Source organism: Lynx canadensis, chromosome B1 (assembly GCF_007474595.2).
Source record: "Lynx canadensis isolate LIC74 chromosome B1, mLynCan4.pri.v2, whole genome shotgun sequence".
Taxonomy (NCBI): Eukaryota; Metazoa; Chordata; class Mammalia; order Carnivora; family Felidae; genus Lynx; species Lynx canadensis.
The window spans coordinates 33,272,951-33,294,034 of record NC_044306.2 but is presented as its reverse complement, the minus strand read 5'-3'; the positions used below and the strand labels follow the sequence as shown (position 1 = coordinate 33,294,034).

Here is a 21,084-nt window from a genome sequence, read left to right as displayed (position 1 = left end):
CCCCACCCTCAGCAATCGATATGCCATCCAGACAGATCATCAATAAAGACTGGATTTGAACAACACTATAGACCAAATGAAACCAACAGGTATATGCAGAATTTTTCACCCAAGAGCAACAGAATGCACCATTTCTTTTCCAGAGCAGAAGAGACATTTCATGATATATATTATAGAGTAGGCCACAAAGCAAATCTCAACAAATTCAAGAAGATGGAAATGATATCAAGTATCTTTTCCTGCCACAGTGGTATGAAACTAAAAAAGCAACGCCAGCCAGATTAATGGAAAATTTATAAATATGCAGAAATTTAAGAGCACATTCCTGAACAACAAATGGACCAAAGAATAAATGAAAGGCATAAGAAAAAAATCTTGGTACAGAAAATGAAAACATAACCTATCAAAACGTATGAGATGCAACAAAAGGAGCTCTGGGAGGAAAGTTTATAGCTATAAATGCAAACATATATCAATTAAAAAGAAAATATCAATAAACAACTAACATTCTACCTTAAGGAACTGCAAAAAGAGCAAACTAAGCCCGTAGTGAGCACGAGGAAAGAAGGAACAATGAGATAAGAACAGGAAAAAAATTTTTTTCTGAAGGTCACACAGCAGCTTAGTGCTTTTGTTTTTCTGGAGAGCAAGAGTCTGGTAGGTTTAAAGATGTTCCCAAGTCAGCAGTTTCTCTCATCCTTCAAGCCTATCCCACCAGAGGAGGGGACCTCCAAGTCTCCCATTCTGCCCTCCATGGTTTCATGGGCATGCAGAGGAGGCCCGTGGAGAAGATTCTGAGCATAGGTGTGAGATTCCTTATGCCTGTGTCTCTCAGAGGATCCCATACTCATTCTATCACATACTTGCCCTTTAGCAATTCCTTAAAAATGTCTGGTAAATTCTTCTTATGTCTTGTATGGCGCTCAGCGTGCTCTGCTGCTGGGAGATACTCCAGTACCATTTCTGCCTTAAAGAAGCAATCTTTCCCGAGATGTCAGGCATCATCTTACTTGCCCTGTTACCTCAGCTAACTTACGGTCCGATCTGATATGACTTTGTAGATTCTCTGGCTTTTTCTTTCTGTCAGGGTAGAAGCGATATTATTTCCAGTTTTGTACATCGGAGCCGGAAGTAGATATTCTCTGAGCTTTAAGCCTATTTCTATGGCTATTAAAAACCCTCCCCACATTTTTCTAAAAGGGAGGAACAATGTGGTGTGAAACAGTTATATCTCATAGTCACCTATGTTTTTTGTTTTCCTGTTTCTTTTTATTGATTGATTTTCTCCCTTTTCTCCATATCCATACCAGCATCTGTTGATGGCCGTTCTAACAAGCATGAGATCATACCTCATCGTGATTTTAATTTGCATTATCCTAATGCCTAGTGATGTTGAACATCTTTTCATGTTCTTATTGGCCTTTCATGCATCTTTTTTGAAAAACGTGTCTGTTTAGGTACTTTGCCCATTTTTGAATTAGGTTATTTGTATTTTTTTTGCTATTGAGTTGATGGGTTGTTTAGGTGTGTTGGATATTAACCCCTTATCAGATATATGGCTTGTAAATATGTTTTCCCATTCCATCTTTTCACTTTTTTAACGGACTCTTTTGCTGTGTAGAAGCTTTGAGATGCAGTCGCATTTCTTATTTCTTATTTTATTGCTTGTGCTTTTAGGCGTCATATCCAAAAAAGCATTACCAAGACCCATGCTAAGGAGCTTTAGTTTTGTTTTCTTCTAGGATCTTCATAGTAAGACTCAACATTTAAGTCTTTAATCCACTTTGAATTCATTTTTGTGAGTGGCATAAGTTATTGGTTTATCTTCATTCATTTATTTACATGTGAATACCCAATCATCTCAGCATCATACATTGAAGAGATAATGTTTTGTCCACTGAGTGTTCTTGGCTTCCTTGTCAAATATTAGTTGACTGTATATGCCTCGGTTCATTTCTGGGCTCTTGATTCTGTTCCATTGGACTATTTGTCTCTTTATATGCTAGTCCCATACTGTTTTGATGACTTTAGATTTACATAAAACTTAACATCAGGAAGTGTGATGCTCCTGCTTTGTCTCTCTCAGGATTTTTTTTTTCTTGGCTATTTGGGTGTGTTTTGGTTCTATATAAACTTTAGGAGTTTGTTTTCTACTTTCATAAAAACTGTCATTGGAATCTTGATAGGGATTGCATTGACTATATAGATGGCTTTCAGTAGTATTTGCATTTTAACATTATTAATTCTTCCACTCAATGGACAGAGGATACCTTTGCATTTATCTGTGTCTTCTTTGATTTATTTTATCAACTTATACTTCTAAGCATACATATCTTTCAGCTCCTTAGTTAACTTTATTCCTAAGTATTTTATTATTTTTGACGTTCGTGTATGTGGGGGATAAATATTTTTATTTCTCTTCAGAAATTTCCCTGTTATTGTCTAGAAATGCTACCAAATGTCTGCCTGCTAATTTTGTATCCTGCAACTGTACTAAATTCATTGAGTAGATCTTAACAATTTTGGGTTGTCTTTGGGATTTTTCTATAGATAAAATCATGGCTGCAAATAGAGACAATGTTACTTTCCTTACCAATTCTGATACCCTTGTTTCTTTTTATTGTCTGATTGCTGTAGCTAGAACTTCCAGTACTATGTTGAATAGGGTTGCTAAGAGTGGGTACTGGTTTTGTTCTTGATCTTAGAAGAAAAGCTTTTTCACCATTGAGCATGATGTTAGCTGTGCGCTTGTCATATATGGCTTTGATTATGTTGGGATATGTTCCACCTATGCCTAATTTGTTAAGAGGTTTTTTTTAATAATGAATAAAATGTTGAATTTTGTCAAGTTGAGATATGATTCTTATGATTCTTTTCTTTCGTGTTATTAATGTAATATGTCACATTCATTGATTTGTTTATTTGAATGACCCTTGCATCCCAGGGTAAATTCCACTTGATCATGTGAATGATCCTCTTAATGTGCTGCTGAATTCAATTTGGTGACATTTTATTGAGATTTTTTTGCATTTATACTCATTAGGGATATTAGCCTGAAGTATTCTTTTCTAGTAGTATCCATTTCTGGTTTGGGTATCAAGGTGATGTTGGCCTTGTGAAATGAGTTTGGAGTATTTCCTTCCCTTTGAGTTTTTTCTTTTTCTTTTTCTTTTTGGAAGAGTTTGAGAATTATTGGTATTCATTCTTTAAATGTTTGGTATATTTACACTATCTGGTCCTGGGGTTCGTTAGGATAGTTTCGATTATTATTTCAATATCCTTACTAGTAATTGGTCTATTCGGAGTTTCTATTTCTGTTGATTTGGTCTTGGTAAGTTGTATGTTTCCAATTTTTTGCTTTTCTCCTAGGTGTCATGTTTCTTGTCATATAGTTGTTCATAGCAGCCTCTTGTCCTTTAAATTTCTGTGATATCAGTTGTAACGCCCCCTTTTTCATTTATAATTTTGCTGGTTTAAGTCCTTTATGTTTTGTTTAGTCTAGCTAGGGTTTGTCCATTTTCTTCATCTTTTTAAAAAACTGACTTTTAGTTTGGTTAATCTTTTCCAATGTTTTCTGTTCTCTACTTCATTTATTTCTCCTATAATGTTTATCATTTCCTTTCTTCAGCTAAGTTTGGGCTCAGTTTTTATTGTTATTGTTTTGGTTTGGTGTTTTTTATTTTTTTTTATTTTTTTTTAAATTTTTTTTTCAACGTTTTATTTATTTTTGGGACAGAGAGAGACAGAGCATGAACGGGGGAGGGGCAGAGAGAGAGGGAGATACAGAATCGGAAACAGGCTCCAGGCTCTGAGCCATCAGCCCAGAGCCCGACGCGGGGCTCGAACTCACGGACCGCGAGATCGTGACCTGGCTGAAGTCGGACGCTTAACCAACTGCGCCACCCAGGCGCCCCTGTTTGGTGTTTTTTAAATATGTATAGTTCCTCAGTGTGTAGAGTTAGGTTGTTTATCTGAGATCTTTCTTACCTCTTAATGTAGGCATTTATGGCTATGAACTTTCTTTTCTCTTAGAGCTGCTTTTGATGCATCCTATAAGTTTTTCATGTTGTGTTTCCATTTTCATTTCTCTCAAGAAACTCTTGTTTCCCCTTTAGTTTCTCCTTTGATCCATTGATTGTGCAGGAGAGTATGCTTAATTTTCATGTATTCATGAATTTCCAGTTTTCCTCTTGTTATTGGTTTCTAGTTCCATACCTTTATATTCAAAAAAGATACTTGGTATGATTTCTGTCCTCTTGAACTTGCTAAGACTTGTTTTAAAACCTAATATATAGTCTATCACAAAAATATTCTATGTGCATATAAGAAGAATATGTATTCTGTTGTTGGATAGAATGTTCTATATATGTCTGTTAGGTCCATTAGGGCTAAAGCATTGTTCAAATTCACTGTTGACTTATTGATTCTCTGTCTGATCTATCCATTGTTCAGTGTGGGGTATTAAAGGCCCAACTATAATTGCTTTACTGTTTATTTCTCCTTTTATTTCTGCTGGCTTTTCTTTGTATATTTGTTTTCTTTTTTTCAAGTTTTTTTTTAATGTTTATTTATTTTGAGAGAGAGAGAGAGAGAGAGAGAATGTGCACACAGCTGAAGAGGAGCAGAGAGACAGAGGGAGAGAGAGAATTCTAAGCAGGCTTTATGCCATCACCAAAAAGCCCAATATAGGGCTCGATCTCAAGAACCATGAGATCATGACCTGAGCCAAAATTAGGATTCGGACACTTGACCAAATGAGCCACCCAGGCACTCCATATATTTAGGTTTACCAGTATTAGGTATATATATATATATACATGTATATATATATATAGTTATATATATATAGTTATATATATATATATACCTAATACTGGTATATATATAACCATATATATATGTTATATATATATATATATAGTTATATATATATAGTTATATAGTTATATATATATAGTTATATATATAGTTATATATATAGTTATATATAGTTATATAATCATAGTTCTATATTAGTTATTTATTATATACTATATATATATTATATATTATATATTGTTTATATATATTACGTTAGTTAATAATATCCGTTCTATATTAGTTATTATATATCGTTATCTATTTGGTTTTCACATAGTATATATATATAATTATTCTTCTTGATATATTGACCCCTTTCTCATGTGACTAATGCCCTTAGTTTAACCATCTACTTTGTTGGATTAAATTAGCTACCACTACTTGTCTTTCCTTTCTTCTTTTTCTTTCTTTCTTCTTCTCTTCTATTCTTCTTTCTTTCTTTCTTTAGTTATATATATATATATAGTTATATATATACAGTTATATAGTTATATATATATAGTTATATATATAGTTATATATATATAGTTATATATATAGTTATATATAGTTATATATATAGTTATATATATAGTTATATATATATATAGTTATATATATAGTTATATATATATAGTTATATATATATAGTTATATATATAGTTATAAATATATGGTTATATATACATAGTTATATATATATAATTATATCTTCTTGATATATTGACCCCTTTATCATTGACTAATGCCCTTAGTTTAAAATCTACTTTGTTGGATATAAATATAGCTACCACTACTTGTCTTTCCTTTCTTTCTTTCTTTCTTTCTTTCTTTCTTTCTTTCTTTCTTTCTATATATTCTTTCTTTCTTTCTATATATATATAGTTATATATATATATAGTTATATATATATATATAGTTATATAGTTATATATATATAGTTATATATATAGTTATATATATATAGTTATATATATAGTTATATATAGTTATATATATAGTTATATATATAGTTATATATATATAGTTATATATATATAGTTATATATATATGGTTATATATACATAGTTATATATATATAATTATATCTTCTTGATATATTGACCCCTTTATCATTGACTAATGCCCTTAGTTTAAAATCTACTTTGTTGGATATAAATATAGCTACCATTACTTGTCTTTTCTTTCTCTTTCTTTCTTTCTTTCTTTCTTTCTTTCTTTCTCCTTCTAGTTACCATTTGCTTGAAATCTCTTTTTCCATTCCTTCCCTCTTAGTGTATGTGTGTCTGTAGGGCCAATGTGTCTTGTATGTTGTATATTGTTGTATTTTGCTTTTCTATCCATTCATCCACCCTATGTCTTTCAGATTGAAGAATTTAATTTGTTTCCATTTAGAGTAATTATTGATAGGTAAGAACCTAGTATTGCCACTTTGTTTATTGTTTTCTGGATGTTTTGTAGATCCATTTTTCCCTATTTCTTATCCTACTGCCTTTTTTTGTGTGTGTTTTGATATCTTTAGTATCAGTACACTTTGACTTCTTTATTGTATTCCTTTGTATAATTGCCAGAAAAATTTCCCTTGAGGTTATCATGAGGTTTACATAAGATATCAAACTTATCACATCCTGATTTAACCTGATAACAACTTAGAATTCATATACTTTGCACTTCTCCTTTTTCTCCTGACATGTTAGATTACTGCTGTTATAATTTAGATGGTTTTTAAATATTTTGTAACAAATAGCATTGTGCACATTGTACTTATGGTTTTTTTTTTTTGCTATGTTCATTTTTTTTAGCTTTTAAACTAGAGTCGTGACTTATATACCACTATTACCAAATTGCAGAATCTAACAATGACTATATACTTACCATTATAAATGAGATTTATCAACAGAAACTTTTTAGGCCAAGAGAGAATGTAATATCAAAATAACTGTCAACTAAAAATACTATGACTGGTAAAGCTGTCCTTCAGTAATGGAGAGACAAAAACTTTCTTGAACAAACAAAAGCTGAGGAAGAGAGTTCATTACCACCAGACCTGCCTTACAAAAAATGCTAAAGGGATTTCTTTGAGGGGAAGAAAAGGAATGCTAATTAAAATCATAAAAAAACATAAAACGGTAACATTAATCTCTTACATAACTAAGAGTCTCTTATGGTTTGCCTCTTTCTCTTTTTTCCTTTCCCCAGTGTTCACCTGTTTTGTTTCTTAACTTCTATATATGAGTTAAATCATTGTATTTGTCTTTCTCTGACCGACTTACTTCACTTAGCATAATACACTCTAACTCCATCTACATCATTGCAAATGGCAAGACTTCATTCTTTTTGATGGCTGAGTAACACTCCGTTATATACCATATCTTCTTTATCCATGAATATCACGCTTCGTAGTAACGATTGCATCCTCTACTAATTCTGTGAGCTCTCCATTCAGTTTCTTATTCATCCTTTCTTTCAATCTACTTTGTATTGGCTGCTATATACAGTTTTTGTCTCAAAATCCTCATAATGTGTACTTAAACTTTATCTTCTTTTGTGATGACATCAAACTATCTGCCAGCTTAGAGTTTACAAAAGCAAATGGGAATAGGGGTGAGAAGGCTTATGGGCTACAGCTATTGGTGCCTGTTTTGAGCAATCTCCGGGTAAGATTTCTCAGACTACTAAGTAGTTCCAAAAATCAAACAAAATATGGCAGCTAAGCTATTAGTCTTTGAAAGTCAATATCAACCTTCTAATCTGCCGTAGAACCAGCTAATGACTTAAATGGAGAGATAAATAAGGTACATTTAGTCCTCAGTGTGTCACTGTTAGTGAATTCACGTAGGTCAGTTATAATCTTAGAGCCTTAATAAATTATTTATTCTAGGCACATCTTGAGCCCAGTGTCCGTAAAGTTTATGACAGCTCAAAGGGAATCTGATTTATTTATTGTTTTTAATGTTTATCTTTTGAGAAAGAGCGAGAGAGAGAGAGAGTGTGCAAGTGGGAGAGGGGCAGAGAGAGAGAGCGAGACACAGAATCCGAAGCAGGCTCCAGGCTCTGAGCTGTTAGCACAGAGCCCGATGTGGGGCTAGAACCTGCTAGCTGTGAGATCATGACCTGAGCTGAAGTCAGACGTTCAACCGACTGAGCCACCCAGAGGTGCCAAGGGAATATGATTTTTTAGTCAAGTGTCTTTGTCGGTCATGATAATCCACCCAGGACTCTGGCCAATTTACTCTACATTCTGTTTCAATGTAACCATTTGTAAAATAAGGCCTGTGCTTTTTTGTTGATGTACCTCACATATTTTGTTTTGTTTTGTTTTATAAAATGTTTATTTATTTTTGAGAAAGACAGAAACAGAGCATGAGTGGGGGAGGGGCAGAAAGAGAGAGGGAGACCAAGATTCCGAAGCAGGCTCCAGGCTCTGAGCTGTCAGCACAGAGCCCGACTCGGGGTTCAAACCCACAAACCGCGAGATCATGACCTGAGCCGAAGTCGGACACTCAACTGACTGAGCCACCCAGGCACCCCTGTACCTCACATGTTAAAAGTACTTATTTTAATATAAAGGAATATAGTAACAATGAAGGATCCTTCTGTAACTTGACTCTGTGAAAACTTACTTCCCCTTTGAACAGATTTATAAAACCGTGGACATTCATGTGACATTGGTTGGCCTTGAAATGTGGACAAATGGAGATAAAATAGACATAGATTCAAATATGGAAAACACCTTATTGCGTTTTTCAAGTTGGCAAGAAATATTCCTTAAAAAAAGGAATAATTTTGATCACGTTCTGTTACTCAGGTATGTAAGTTCTCTATTTTCCTGCGTAACTTAGGTGGATTATAAAAAAAAGAAAATAAAACAAATGAACAGCAACCAAATACTTTTTAAAACAATTGACTTTTGCATAGTACACAGTGACAAAATGTTATGTCTAGCCATACGTAAAATTTATAAGTGAACTTTTTCATATTCTTTCTTTCTAGTATTGGCTAATACTAGAAAGTAAACATATGATATATTTCCAATTCTGGGCAGGGTTGAAAATGTCATTAGGTAAGCAATGTACTTTTAGAATTGATTCACTTATCAACATCCAACACTAACTCCTTCCATGTTATGCCATTCCAATGCACCACCAAAACCAGCCTTTCTGGTGGAAAGGAATATCCTCATTCCCTGGATATTTTCCCTCAACAGAGTGTCCCTATCCAGTGACTAGCCTCTCAAGAGCATCTCTTCTGCTGTTAAAGATGACAACTAACTAATCTATCACAGCGTTAATATTCCTAAGTAAAGGTTGGGATTTACGTACAGTATTACATCATTCTTTAAAGCGGGATGGGGGGCATTTTTATCATATTTTTGTAATTCAAAATACCTATCACACTACTCAGCCTCTAAGAAAATGATAAATAATTGTGGAGCCGAACTGATCTTCACCTTGTGTTAACCACAGTCCTGTTATCCTAATTAAATTATGAAAACACACCTTTGGAGCAATGGAATCTTTCGGCAATTCTTCTGGTGCCCTTAAGGCTACTATGTATATAACCATGGTACCCACTTATCCCACTTCATTTTCCTATAATAGCAGTGCTTCTCGTAAGGTCTGTGGATGGCCAACAAATGTGCTTCCCGCCATCACAGCGGTAAGTGTTAACTTTCAGTTCGAACTCAGAACAGTGAACCTTCCAAAGCCTATAGTTGGAGTCCAGCTCTTTGGCAGATTGATGAGAGTGTAATGCACCTCCAAAATAATATCATTTCTTATTTTTATATCTGGAATGGCCCCAGCACACATCTGCAGGGGGTCATAGTTGTACCTGACTTGGACTCAGATATTCATGCACCAGTTTGCCCTAAAATTACAGAGGTTAAAGTAAAATATCACCATGACCTTTGTTGTGGGCAAGATTAATCTCTTTGCCTATTTTTTGGGCCTGTGTTTTAAAATAATAAATAGTTAAGAAATATTTATATGGCTGTAAACGGAAAACTTTGCTTTCCTCAATGTCTCTTATCCTGAGCAGTAGCTTCTTACACCAATAGTACGTCTGCAAATACGGAGATGAGAAAAGTGCTACTAAATGTTTAACCGGACATCATATTTGAGACTTCTTATGTGTTGAGCTTCTTGGACGTCTTTTTGCCTATATTCACAGAGAACCAGAAGGGATGAGACAATATATATGGCATTATCATGGTGTGACTTTTGTTCTTAAGTGACCTTGAGCAAAATCAGACCGTGCTCGCTCTGATGCTTTATTTCCATAGGTGGTGTTCTTCCAAGATCTCCAGAGTCTAGCAAGACCAGAATTCTAAGTTCTTCCAAGATGTGTAGCCAAACACTGAGACTAAAATGTGCAACATTTCTAAAGCAAAGAAAGAAATAGAGCATATTTCTGTTTTGATCTTCTTGGTCAAAAAAGTTAAAGATTAAAGGTGGTCATCTAGCCTGACCACCTTCCTTGTATTTGAACCTTCTTAATTAAATTCCAAGTGTGGTCCTCCAGCTCATGATCACTGTCTTTAAAGTGGTTCAACTCTAAATGTTCTTGAAAGCATATCAGGTCTGGATTCCCTTAACATACACAACTACATCTGTCTTTTTAGGTAATCCAAGAATAGTTCACGTGACAACTGTTTAAAATATTTGATTATAGGGGCGCCTGGGTGGCGCAGTCGGTTAAGCGTCCGACTTCAGTCAGGTCACGATCTCGCGGTCCGTGAGTTCGAGCCCCGCGTCAGGCTCTGGGCTGATGGCTCGGAGCCTGGAGCCTGTTTCCGATTCTGTGTCTCCCTCTCTCTCTGCCCCTCCCCCGTTCATGCTCTGTCTCTCTCTGTCCCAAAAATAAAATAAAAAAAAAAGTCGAAAAAAAAAATTAAAAAAAAAATATTTGATTATAGCTATCAAGTCCTCTATGAATTTCTATGGTTGATTGAAATTTTCTAAAAATTTTCAACTATAGCTAATTAATTAGTCATGGTGTTGAGTCTACTCACTGTGTTGTATTTTTCCCTCCAAACATTTTTTAGCTTAATTGTTTGGTCTTTTAAGTGGTTTTATCCAAAGCTGAGTATAGAGTAAGCCATGGAAAATTGGACTCTCACCTTATTATGTTTTTAGAAAGTACTTTTTTTAAGACTTCAACTTCAGACTGTACTGTTTCAATGCCTCTAATATACCACAGGTTTTAAATGAGCTTAATAACAACTAAGATCATCCTCAATTCTAGAACTCTAGAACAAAAGGCACTTTTATGTGCAAAGATACTAGCATCGTGAGGGTTCGTAGCAATTCAATCTTTGTGTTAAACTATGACCTCAGACTGAAGAGTGTATTTGCACCTTGTTTCCAGTGGGAAGTGGCTCTACACAAATGCACAAGGAATTTCTTATCCAGGGGGTATATGCCTGCCTTATTATTCCTCCAGTGTCGTTAAGGTAGGCTGTGTTTTATTGAAGTTATGTTACTTAATCAAAAAGTTTGAATTAAACTTTTGTAAATTTTCTGCGTCCCGCTGAAGAGAACACGCATGCATTCTGTCATATATTCCCACCAAGATATGTCATGATGAAGCTGTTATGTTTCTTTGATCAAATCAGAAAATAATCTTTTATAAAAACTATAGATGAACAATGAAAGTAAACGAGTGTTGTTCAGAGCTTAAAAGAACACCACACACAAATGAACATACAAAAACTAAGAAAGCTTTTTGGCATATTAAATATAATGTGTCTTTATTTACAAGGACACATAAAGTGCACAAAACTTGATGGCTGAGTTAGCAAGTGATAATTGTTCTCATGCTGAAAAGGGAGTGCATAAACCATTTAAAATAGCATATAGCAAGACAACCTTGCAATTCATTTTCAGGAAGAATAAGGCCTTCAAACTGCTGACTTAGCTATTTTATCTGGTATTTTTCCCAAGTCACTAAGCTTCTAGTAAATGGTGTCCAAGTAATCTTATTTCAGTCTTATTAAGACCTTGAAATTAAAACCTAGTACATGATCTCTTTCTTAAATGGATATTTTTATGATTATGCCTTGACTCCGGTATTTTAATAACACAAATTCTGCATAGTGGAGTCCGTCTAATCTAACACAGGCTGTCGCCACTCCAATTATGACATTGCAACTCGTCCAGAACACATTTTAAATTTCAAACGAGTGCAATGAGAGAGCCAAATTAGAGGAATTTTACCTTTACAGTAGCCTAATATCCCACTCCTTTCTGGAAATTAATTTTTTAGTCATTAACATAGAGATAAAAACATGAAATAGAGCTAAAACACAGGTAACAATCAACCCTGCCTGGGATTTCAAATCACTGAATTTCTGGGTTTTTTTGTAGCAGAAACTTCCTCCGCAAGGATCACACAACATTGTTGTGCAGTGTAAGACTGTACTTTGAAAACATGAGCCTCGCATATTTATTTTTACCCTCTTTGAATATCTAGTATATAAAAGGCAAATCAATAATGCTTATTGTATTGTGTAGGACATTAGCTTATCGTTTTTAGCTATTTGTAAGAATGAGTTTATAGAAATCCAACAGTGACTATTACTGTGCCGCAAAAAAAGGATTTCAAAATGTTAGTGTTAGAGACCCTCAGAAGGTCATTTGTCCAACATCATTATATAATTAAAGGACCCGAGGGCAAGACAGGGAGATAACTAAGTCCGTGGCCTCTCAGATAAGTACTACTTAACCAGAAGCTAGAAACTGGGTCTCGACCAATAGTTCAAAACACTATGTCCTAGAGTGCATTATCTTATAGAAATTTCTGATGCACATCTTTTCTTGGCCTTAGGATCTTTTACCTGACCTAAATGTAGTCGCAAGCAGAATTGCACATCAGCTGGGGCATAGCCTTGGGATGAAGCATAATGGTTACCCGTGTACTTGTACTTTTGAGAGATGCGTGATGGATCACGGTGGAAGGTGAGGCTCAAACCATGCAGAGAAGACATTTAGATATTTTGCGACTGGCTCTTGATTAGATCTCCATATCGTCGGGATATACTGTTATTATGTGAAAATTTTCCTAATATATTCCGTAAATTCTCTTACAAAACCAGCCGTGATAGGCTTCCCTTTGGGGTCTAAATCTTATCAGTTGGTAGTGTCTGTCCTAGTGACACAGTGAGAGAAAATTTAAAACTCCATCTGAGCATACTACAAAAGTATGCAATGATTAATTAGTAAATTGCACTAAGGTGCATAGGGGAGGGATACACCCAGTGTGCCTCGTTTTATCATCTTTGTTATAAACTCTAATTTCCTCCTTCAAATCTTTACTCACATGTTATTCTCAGCCAGGCCTCCCCCAGCCACTTGATCCAATTGTTCAATCCTGTCTCCTCCTAACACCCTGTCGGGAATTATCTATCCCCTCTTCTTTGCATTTCACCCCCATTCTTAGTATTAATCACTATTTAATATAGTCTATGCTTTAGCTATTTAGCTTGCTTATTATTTTATTTTTCCAATAAATTATAAACTTCATGAAGGCAGAGGGTTTTGTCTGCTTCGTTCACTATTTCATCACACTATCTAGAAAAGTCCCAGATACACTCTATAAATAGTTACAGAATATAGGACTGTATATCCTGTGTGTGTGTGTATATATATATATATATGTGTGTGTGTGTGTGTGTGTGTATATATATATCCCTTCATCATGCTGTGAATTATGTGCATCCAGGTCCTAAACCTTACATGTCTTGGAATTCCTTCACAGAGGGGACGCAGTGCATTGCATATAAGAAAAGTGTTTGCTGATGATGGTCAGTGCTTCTATATATTGATTAAATGAAGTAAAATAGCGAAAGCCCCAAATTATGGTGACTGGCACGGAATAAGAACTAAGTAACTGACAGCTGATCTTATATCATTATCTACATAATTAGTAGTGTTTTTCAGAACCCCACCATCCCAAAGTAACCCACTTAAGGCTCAAAAAGTACATCTGTACCCAATCGTGTCAATAATGGGAAGGGAGTCAAAACAAGAGGAAGACAGAAGGGAGGTGAATATCAGTTTTGTGAATCTTTAAACTTTTCAGAAGTATGGTGCATTCCTAGGATGTGTGAGATGTTACCAAATGAATCCTTTGTTTCAACAAATGTTTACAGAGACCTACTCTGTACCAGACACGGAGTTAAACTAGCGCTTATTGGAAAAGAAGAAGAAGATCTATTTCTTGCTTTGAGAAGCTTGTAATCTTGCATGAATGATAAACAATTTTTACGGTGTTAAACTAGCGCTTATTGGAAAAGAAGAAGAAGAACCTTTTCTTGCTTTGAGAAGCTTGTAATCTTGCATAAATGATAAACAATTATGTAGATGATGGCAAGAGGCACAAGCAAAAAGTGATATGGGGCAGCAAGCCATTCAGTCTAAACTGTGGGCTTCAGGGAGGACTTTCTGGAGGAGATATAGTCAGAGTATTTTCACCAGAATGGCATGCGTTGCCTGTTTCAGTAGACATTGCGTATTATAAAAGCCCAGTCGCTACTCTCGTATTCCACTAAGGCAAGAGTAGGAGAAGTAAATGGACTTTTAGAGTTGATCGTTTATATTTATTCTTTCTAAATCCCTCATAAAACTTTCATAGCTGTTCCACCAGTATGCATGGATAAAATTAATCTTTATTTTTCGCTCATCTAAACTCTAGCATTCCGGCACTAAGATTCAGTAAATGCAACAGAATTTGGTACCTGCAACACGTGAAGGATTACAATCCGACGTGCCTGTTCAATGTCCCATTTTCTGATAAGCTAAGTGATTACCCGTATTGTGGAGACAAGAAGTTGGACGAAGGAGAAGAGTGCGACTGTGGCCCTGTTCAGGTATTTGCAAATGATGTTGTATTTAAATTACAAAGTTTGTGCTCAGCTAGAACCTAGGCAGATAAGTAGCCTTTAATCAACCATATTTCTTGTAAAGTGTTAAGTAATGTGTTTTTTTGTCTCATTTTGAAACAAGTTATTGGCGTAGCCTCATTGCAAGGCATCTTACCAAGTCATGAATTACGCATAATGATCTTGCTGGAGACCCACAGTATCACATTTGCCTCGTTTATATATTAATTGGCTCTTCTTGTGAGAAAACCCCCTAGATGTCATTAAGTCTGATCTCATGCACAGTAACAATGTGTTCTCCACAGTCAGTCAATTGAGTCAGGACCTTAGGAAGCTTGTCTATATCGCAGTTGGACAGTTCATGTGATTAGAAAACTCTGTCTTAATTGAGCAGAAACCTTCTAACCTTCCACATATTGATTACAGCCTTGGTCTCTGGAACACTTAGAAGAAGATTTAAGACAAATGTTTGAGTCATTCTTTTTTTTTTTTTAATTTAAAAAAATATCTATTTTGAGAGAGAGCGAGAGAGAGCACGAGTAGGGAAAGGGCAGAGAGAGACGGAGACAGAGAATCCCAAGCAGGCTCCATGCCGTCAGCTCACAGCCGGATGTGGGGCTCAAACTTAACGAACCTTGAGATCGTGACCTGAGCCGAAAGCGAGAGTTGAAGTCTTAACCAACTGAGCCACCCAGGTGCCCCTAGAGTAATTCTTAATCTGCTCTTCTCCAACATAGAGGCTATTTTGGTTGAGAGCTTATCATGTAGGTATGAGTCCTAAATAGCTACTTCTCAAGTTATGTGTATGTATATCACCTGGGGATGTTGTTAATTGTGGATTTTCTAATTCAGGAGGCCTGAAGTGAGGCGGAGATCCTTTATTCCTAACAACCACCAAGGTCACGTTGATACTACTGGACTGAAGACCGTATTTGTGGTATACACAAATACTACAGTTCAAAATAAATCCAATTGTGTGGCGAACCAGAGACTGCACGATCGGAGTGAGGACAGTGACATGTCCAGAGTTTTCAAATGTCTCACCTTAAATGTGAAGAGGCTCTTAACTTTGGAAATTGATGCGTCTGCCCATGCCTGTTCTTTAAAATAGTTCTACAGTTTCATTCTAACATATGAAGTGCTGTCCATGACAGGATGCAGACAATTTCTTTTGCAATTTTTTAAAACTTTTTTTTAACGTTTATTTATTTTTGAGACAGAGAGAGACAGAGCATGAACGGGGGAGGGTCAGAGAGAGGGAGACACAGAATCTGAAGCAGGCTCCAGGCTCTGAGCTGTCAGCACAGAGCCCGACTCGGGGCTCAAACTCACGGACCGCGAGATCGTGACCTGAGCCGAAGTCGGCCGCTTAACTGACTGAGCCACCCAGGCGCCCCTTCTTTTGCAATTTTAATTTCGTTTGAGGAGACAGGGCCTAAGTGTCCATGAGTTTTTAATGAAGCGTTAACAACAGCAACAAAATCCAGCCTGAAATACTTAGCATCTTGAGAAAAATGTTAAATTATGTCTTCAGAAGTTCTATTATTTCATATTAAACCTTTAGTATAAAGCAGTAGCAGGACCCTTCCTTGCAAAGAGTGGAAAGGAAAATGGAAGGTCAGAAGCTTTGGGCTTTGTACCCTGCCAGGGAAAATTCACTGAGTGTGGAGTACTGAATGGCCAAACAGGAAGGAAACAAAGTAAAAGTCCCAAAGACCAGTTACAAGGAATCGTCTTCACATACATACATGTCCTAACCAAGGATAATGCATTTGCATTTCAAACCGAAAGACAAGTAACGATAAGTTATATACACGCACAGCTTATTAAACAGGAGCCTAACTACCAACCCATTTCCGATCTTTAACTTTTGCTTGTTGCCAGGAGTGCAGCAATCCTTGCTGTGATGCAAACAAATGTGTGTTGAAGCCAGGATTTACTTGTGCCGAAGGAGAATGTTGTGAATCTTGTCAGGTAAGGACCTTTGCTAAGACTGGGTTCTCTGTTTTCAGTTTATTAAGGATACAGAGGACCACAGAATTGTCTGTCCATTACTAGTTACATTACTAATCCCAGATTAGGGTTATGCTTGCTTGGCCCCAATAAAGCTTCTTCTGAGATGTTCTGGCGTTAAGCCCTGGCAGTGATCTATGGTCTGGGGAGTGAAGAAGCAGGTATCATATGGTCTGTTAGGAATAGAATTGTATGCTCAACATTACTCTTGTTCTTGGCCAACCTTTACAAAATCATTACCAACCTATTTAACCTCAGCTTGGGTGTCATTCTAACAACAGTGAAATAGAAGGGGAAAGGATTATACTGGGATTTAAAAGTGGGGAATAACTAGTACATGGAGATCTATTCCCAGAAAGGGCAATCAGATGTCCAAATGACTCTGTCCAAAGGTTTAATGACATTTCTTTCACCCACTATGTTCGGAACTCACAAGGAAAGGAAACATGTCTTCTTCATCTTCAAATCTTTCTAGAACTCATCGCAATTCAGTGCCTATTGAATGGCTGAATAAGAGAATATTTTCATGTACTTTCCTTCAGCAATGAGTCAGGGCACTTTTCTGGTTCATACGGAGAGATCTGATTTCTTGGGAGTGGAGATGCCTCATTATAGATACAGGCAGGAGGGGGTCCTGGTTGTGTGTGTGCTGGGGACGGAATGTACTAGAGCAGGATGAGCAGAACACTTGCTCACCTCTCCATTTTATGTCCTTTCTGTTTCTGCCCAATGCTGTTCTAACCATCCTGTCACTCCTGAAATTACATAAGCACCAAGGCATTTATAAATGATAACAATTCTCAGTGGAATGGAGAAGAAAGTCACGATCCAACCTTCAAACTTTTTTTTTTTTACGATAAATTAAATGGGTCAACCCTCCCCTACTGACTTAACCTTAAGCTACCTGAATGTGCCCAAGATTTAGTCTTTTTTGTTTTTCTTCAACAGATGAAAAAATCAGGGTCCATGTGCAGGCCAGCAAAAGATGAATGTGATTTTCCTGAAGTGTGCACGGGCCACTCTTCTGCATGCCCTATGGACAAATTCCAAGTAAATGGCGTTCCTTGCAAGAATGCAAAAGGTTACTGCTTCATGGGGAAATGCCCCACCCGGGATGATCAGTGCTCTGAACTCTTTGATAATGGTGAGAGACGATTACCGCAAATGGCTGATAACGATAATAGCCATTATTTCTATTATTATCCTGTAAAAATTTATGGGCACGATTGAAGATAACGCCGTTTGTGGCATTCTTCCCAGATATCACTTAGAATCTCTCTGGATATTACCTTTAATATTAGTTGAGGGGCGCCTGGGTGGCTTGGTCGGTTAGGCGTCCGACTTCGGCTCAGGTCACGATCTCACGGTCCGTGAGTTCAAGCCCCGCGTCGGGCTCTGTGCTGACAGCTCAGAGCCTGCCTGTTTCAGATTCTGTGTCTCCCTCTCCCTGCCCCTCCCCTGTTCATGCTCTGTCTCTTTCTGTCTCAAAAATAAAGGTTAAAAAAAATTTTTAAAAAATATTAGTTGACATTACCATTAATGTTAATTAACTGCCTCGGTATGTGGGTTAAGGTATGTTTGCTACTTTTTTTATATCCACACTCTGCCATAAAATATCTTCCTGATGCAATAGGATAGTTTTAAAGTGATTTGTTTACCCCATTCTGCCTCCCCGCCCCCTGATACTGACATTTCAATTAGATTAGAAAAATAAGGTATTGTGTGATGTATAACATTCACGTTTTTATTGCGTTACTTTAATCATACTACTTTGGATCCTAGAGGTGAAAGACAGTTCTGATCTCTGCTATGAGATGAATAAAAAGGGAAATAGATTTGGATACTGCAAAAATAAGGAAAATGGATTAATTCCCTGCGAAGAGAAGTAAGTACCACGTGAAGAAAAGCAAGTGCTTTCTAAGAGCGTTTTTGTGAAATCAGAACCAGAACGGCTCTTGTTCTGACAGCTGCTAACCTCTTTTGATTGAGATTAGGAAGAGAGGGAGTGAGGCAGCAAGGACACAACCCTGGGAGTGGAACTGGCATTTATGTACTGTAGTTATGAGCTGAAGGTCGTGGAATATAAGGAAGAAAGATGGGCAAGAGTTAAAATTCCTAGGAAAGAAAGGGAAGAAGAGAAGCTGCAAAAAATAGGAAAGAGCAAACAGGAGGAGGAGGAGGAAAGTAAAGTGGGAAGGGGTGGAAAGAAGCAGAAAGAAGGAAGCAAGTGAAGCCATATCCAGAAACGTAGAACTTGAAACGGGAAGGAAGGGGAGAAGTGAACGATCTGATTTTAAAAACCATGAGCTGTGTCATTCTTCCAGACTTGTTACGCTCAGAAAGGCTTTTTTTTGTTTATGTGCCACAGAGGGATATGGACTGAAAACAAACGATAAAAGACTTAGGTCGAGTTTGACTTTGCTCCTAAATATACTAGGTGAAACTGGGCGATCCCTTAACCTCCTCTTCCTTCCAATTGTTGCCCAATCTGTCAAATGGGTATTATAATAATAGCAAAGACATAGGTTTGTTGTGAGAATTAACTGGGTGCTCTGTGCCAGAAAGAGATTCGAATGTCTTGATTAACATTATGCTAACTCAAATGACTAATAGGAAATATTCTTCTGGAAACGTGAGCTAATGTTGATTTGTGACAATCACAGAGATCTAAAGAAATACGATCGTTCTACATCACAGTTCCCAGAGTCAGGACTGTGACTGTCCAACCTTTCATCCTGCCTCTCTCGGTGCTTCGGCAGCCCACTGATAAGCCTGGGTCTAGAGAAAAGTTACCAAACTGCTTCACTGCTGGTCTCGTCTCTATGAAATCCTTATTTCCTGGTCCCAAGTCTGAGAATATTCTCCCTTTCCCTCAGAGATGTCAAATGTGGGAAGATACACTGCAGCAGAGGGAAGCACTCGTCTCTACCTGGAGAAGAAAAGATCAATCACCTTAAGAAGGTTTCAAAGAAGAATGTCACTACTGAGTGCAAAACTTTTAGTTCATACCGCAATTCTAAAGATTTGGGCCTGGTTGCTTCTGGAACAAAATGTGGAGATAAAATGGTAAGACGAAAGCCTTTTGTCCTATTAAAACTTCTTGGTTCAGTCACTTGAAAACATTACTTTTTGTAATTGGTTCCTGAGGGCCTATATATGAGAAAGCAGAAACAAATGGGCAACGTTTTTATTTTTTATGGAGCAAAGTAGTAATAACACGATAATAAATATTCATTTCGCCTAATCTCTGTTAGACAAAATGATGTGTAAATGTTATAAGTGTGCTTAATTAGTATCTTACAGTAGACATCTAGTGAAGTTATAGGCATAATTTTTAAAATTAGTTTGACTATGAAGTAGCTATAGGTTCTTCAATTATGTTATTCATTCAGCCACATTTATTGCCCATTATTACCACCATACTGTGGTGCCAGTGACCATGCTGTACACAAATGATGTAAAGATGAGTGTACTTGAGAACTTCATAGACTGCATTAAATATTAAAATCAAACACAAGTGCTTTCATAGTGTTGTGACCAATATACATTCAAGCCCAAAGGAAGAAGTGATGGACTTTACTCGTAAAACACAAAAGGCATCTTATGATGCCATTAAATGAGTGACGTTTCAGCTTTGAGGTAATGAATATTTTTCAATGCAGACAAAATGAGAAAAGACTTTAAAAAATTGTTTTAATGTTTATTTATTTTTGAGACAGAGAGAGAGAGAGAGAAAGCGGGGGAAGAGCAGAAAGAGAGGGAGACACAGAATCCGAAGCAGGCTTCAGGCTCAGAACTCCAGAATCTGACGCAGGGTTGGAACTCATGAACGTTGAGATCGTGACCTGAGCCCAAATCAGATGCTTAACCAACTGAGCCACCCAGGTGCCCCGAGAAGAGACTTTTTAGAAAGAAATAGTAACATAATACGCAAAGATACAGTGTGTATGGCATAGTCAGATAACTGGGAAATTTTGGTGTGACAGGAGCTTTGGGTGAAATATCAGAATATGAAATTGAGCAGCTAGAATAAGGCCAGATTAGAAAGGGTGTATTATTCCAAGATGAAAAGTTGAGAATGGACACTAAAAATAATAGCCAACTCATCAAGGTTTATAAACACAGGAATATATGGAAAACATAATACTTCCAAAAAAATCAGTTATTTTGAAATAGTATGGCTTCTTTCTGTAATACACCTCCTTTCCTCCCATACCACCACCCCCAAACATTACAGTGTCATTCATATCATGTGATAGAGAAATGAATTGAAAAACAAAATTCATAATGTAAAAAAGGGAACTAGAATTTTAATAATTTAATGGAGCCCTATATTGCAAATCCATATTCT

General features: G+C 36.5%; 1 protein-coding gene across 1 annotated transcript in view; it reads left to right on the top strand.

The window, feature by feature from the left end:
- Positions 1–21,084, top strand: part of ADAM7 (ADAM metallopeptidase domain 7) — a 67,283-nt gene that overhangs the window by 31,704 nt on the left and 14,495 nt on the right. The window contains exons 9-16 of the mRNA XM_030312362.1: positions 8,479–8,648; positions 11,210–11,294; positions 12,668–12,798; positions 14,534–14,708; positions 16,605–16,694; positions 17,682–17,877; positions 18,516–18,618; positions 19,610–19,799. Of these exons, the coding sequence (XP_030168222.1) occupies positions 8,479–8,648; positions 11,210–11,294; positions 12,668–12,798; positions 14,534–14,708; positions 16,605–16,694; positions 17,682–17,877; positions 18,516–18,618; positions 19,610–19,799 (1,140 nt within the window). The remainder of the gene's footprint in view (positions 1–8,478; positions 8,649–11,209; positions 11,295–12,667; positions 12,799–14,533; positions 14,709–16,604; positions 16,695–17,681; positions 17,878–18,515; positions 18,619–19,609; positions 19,800–21,084) is intronic.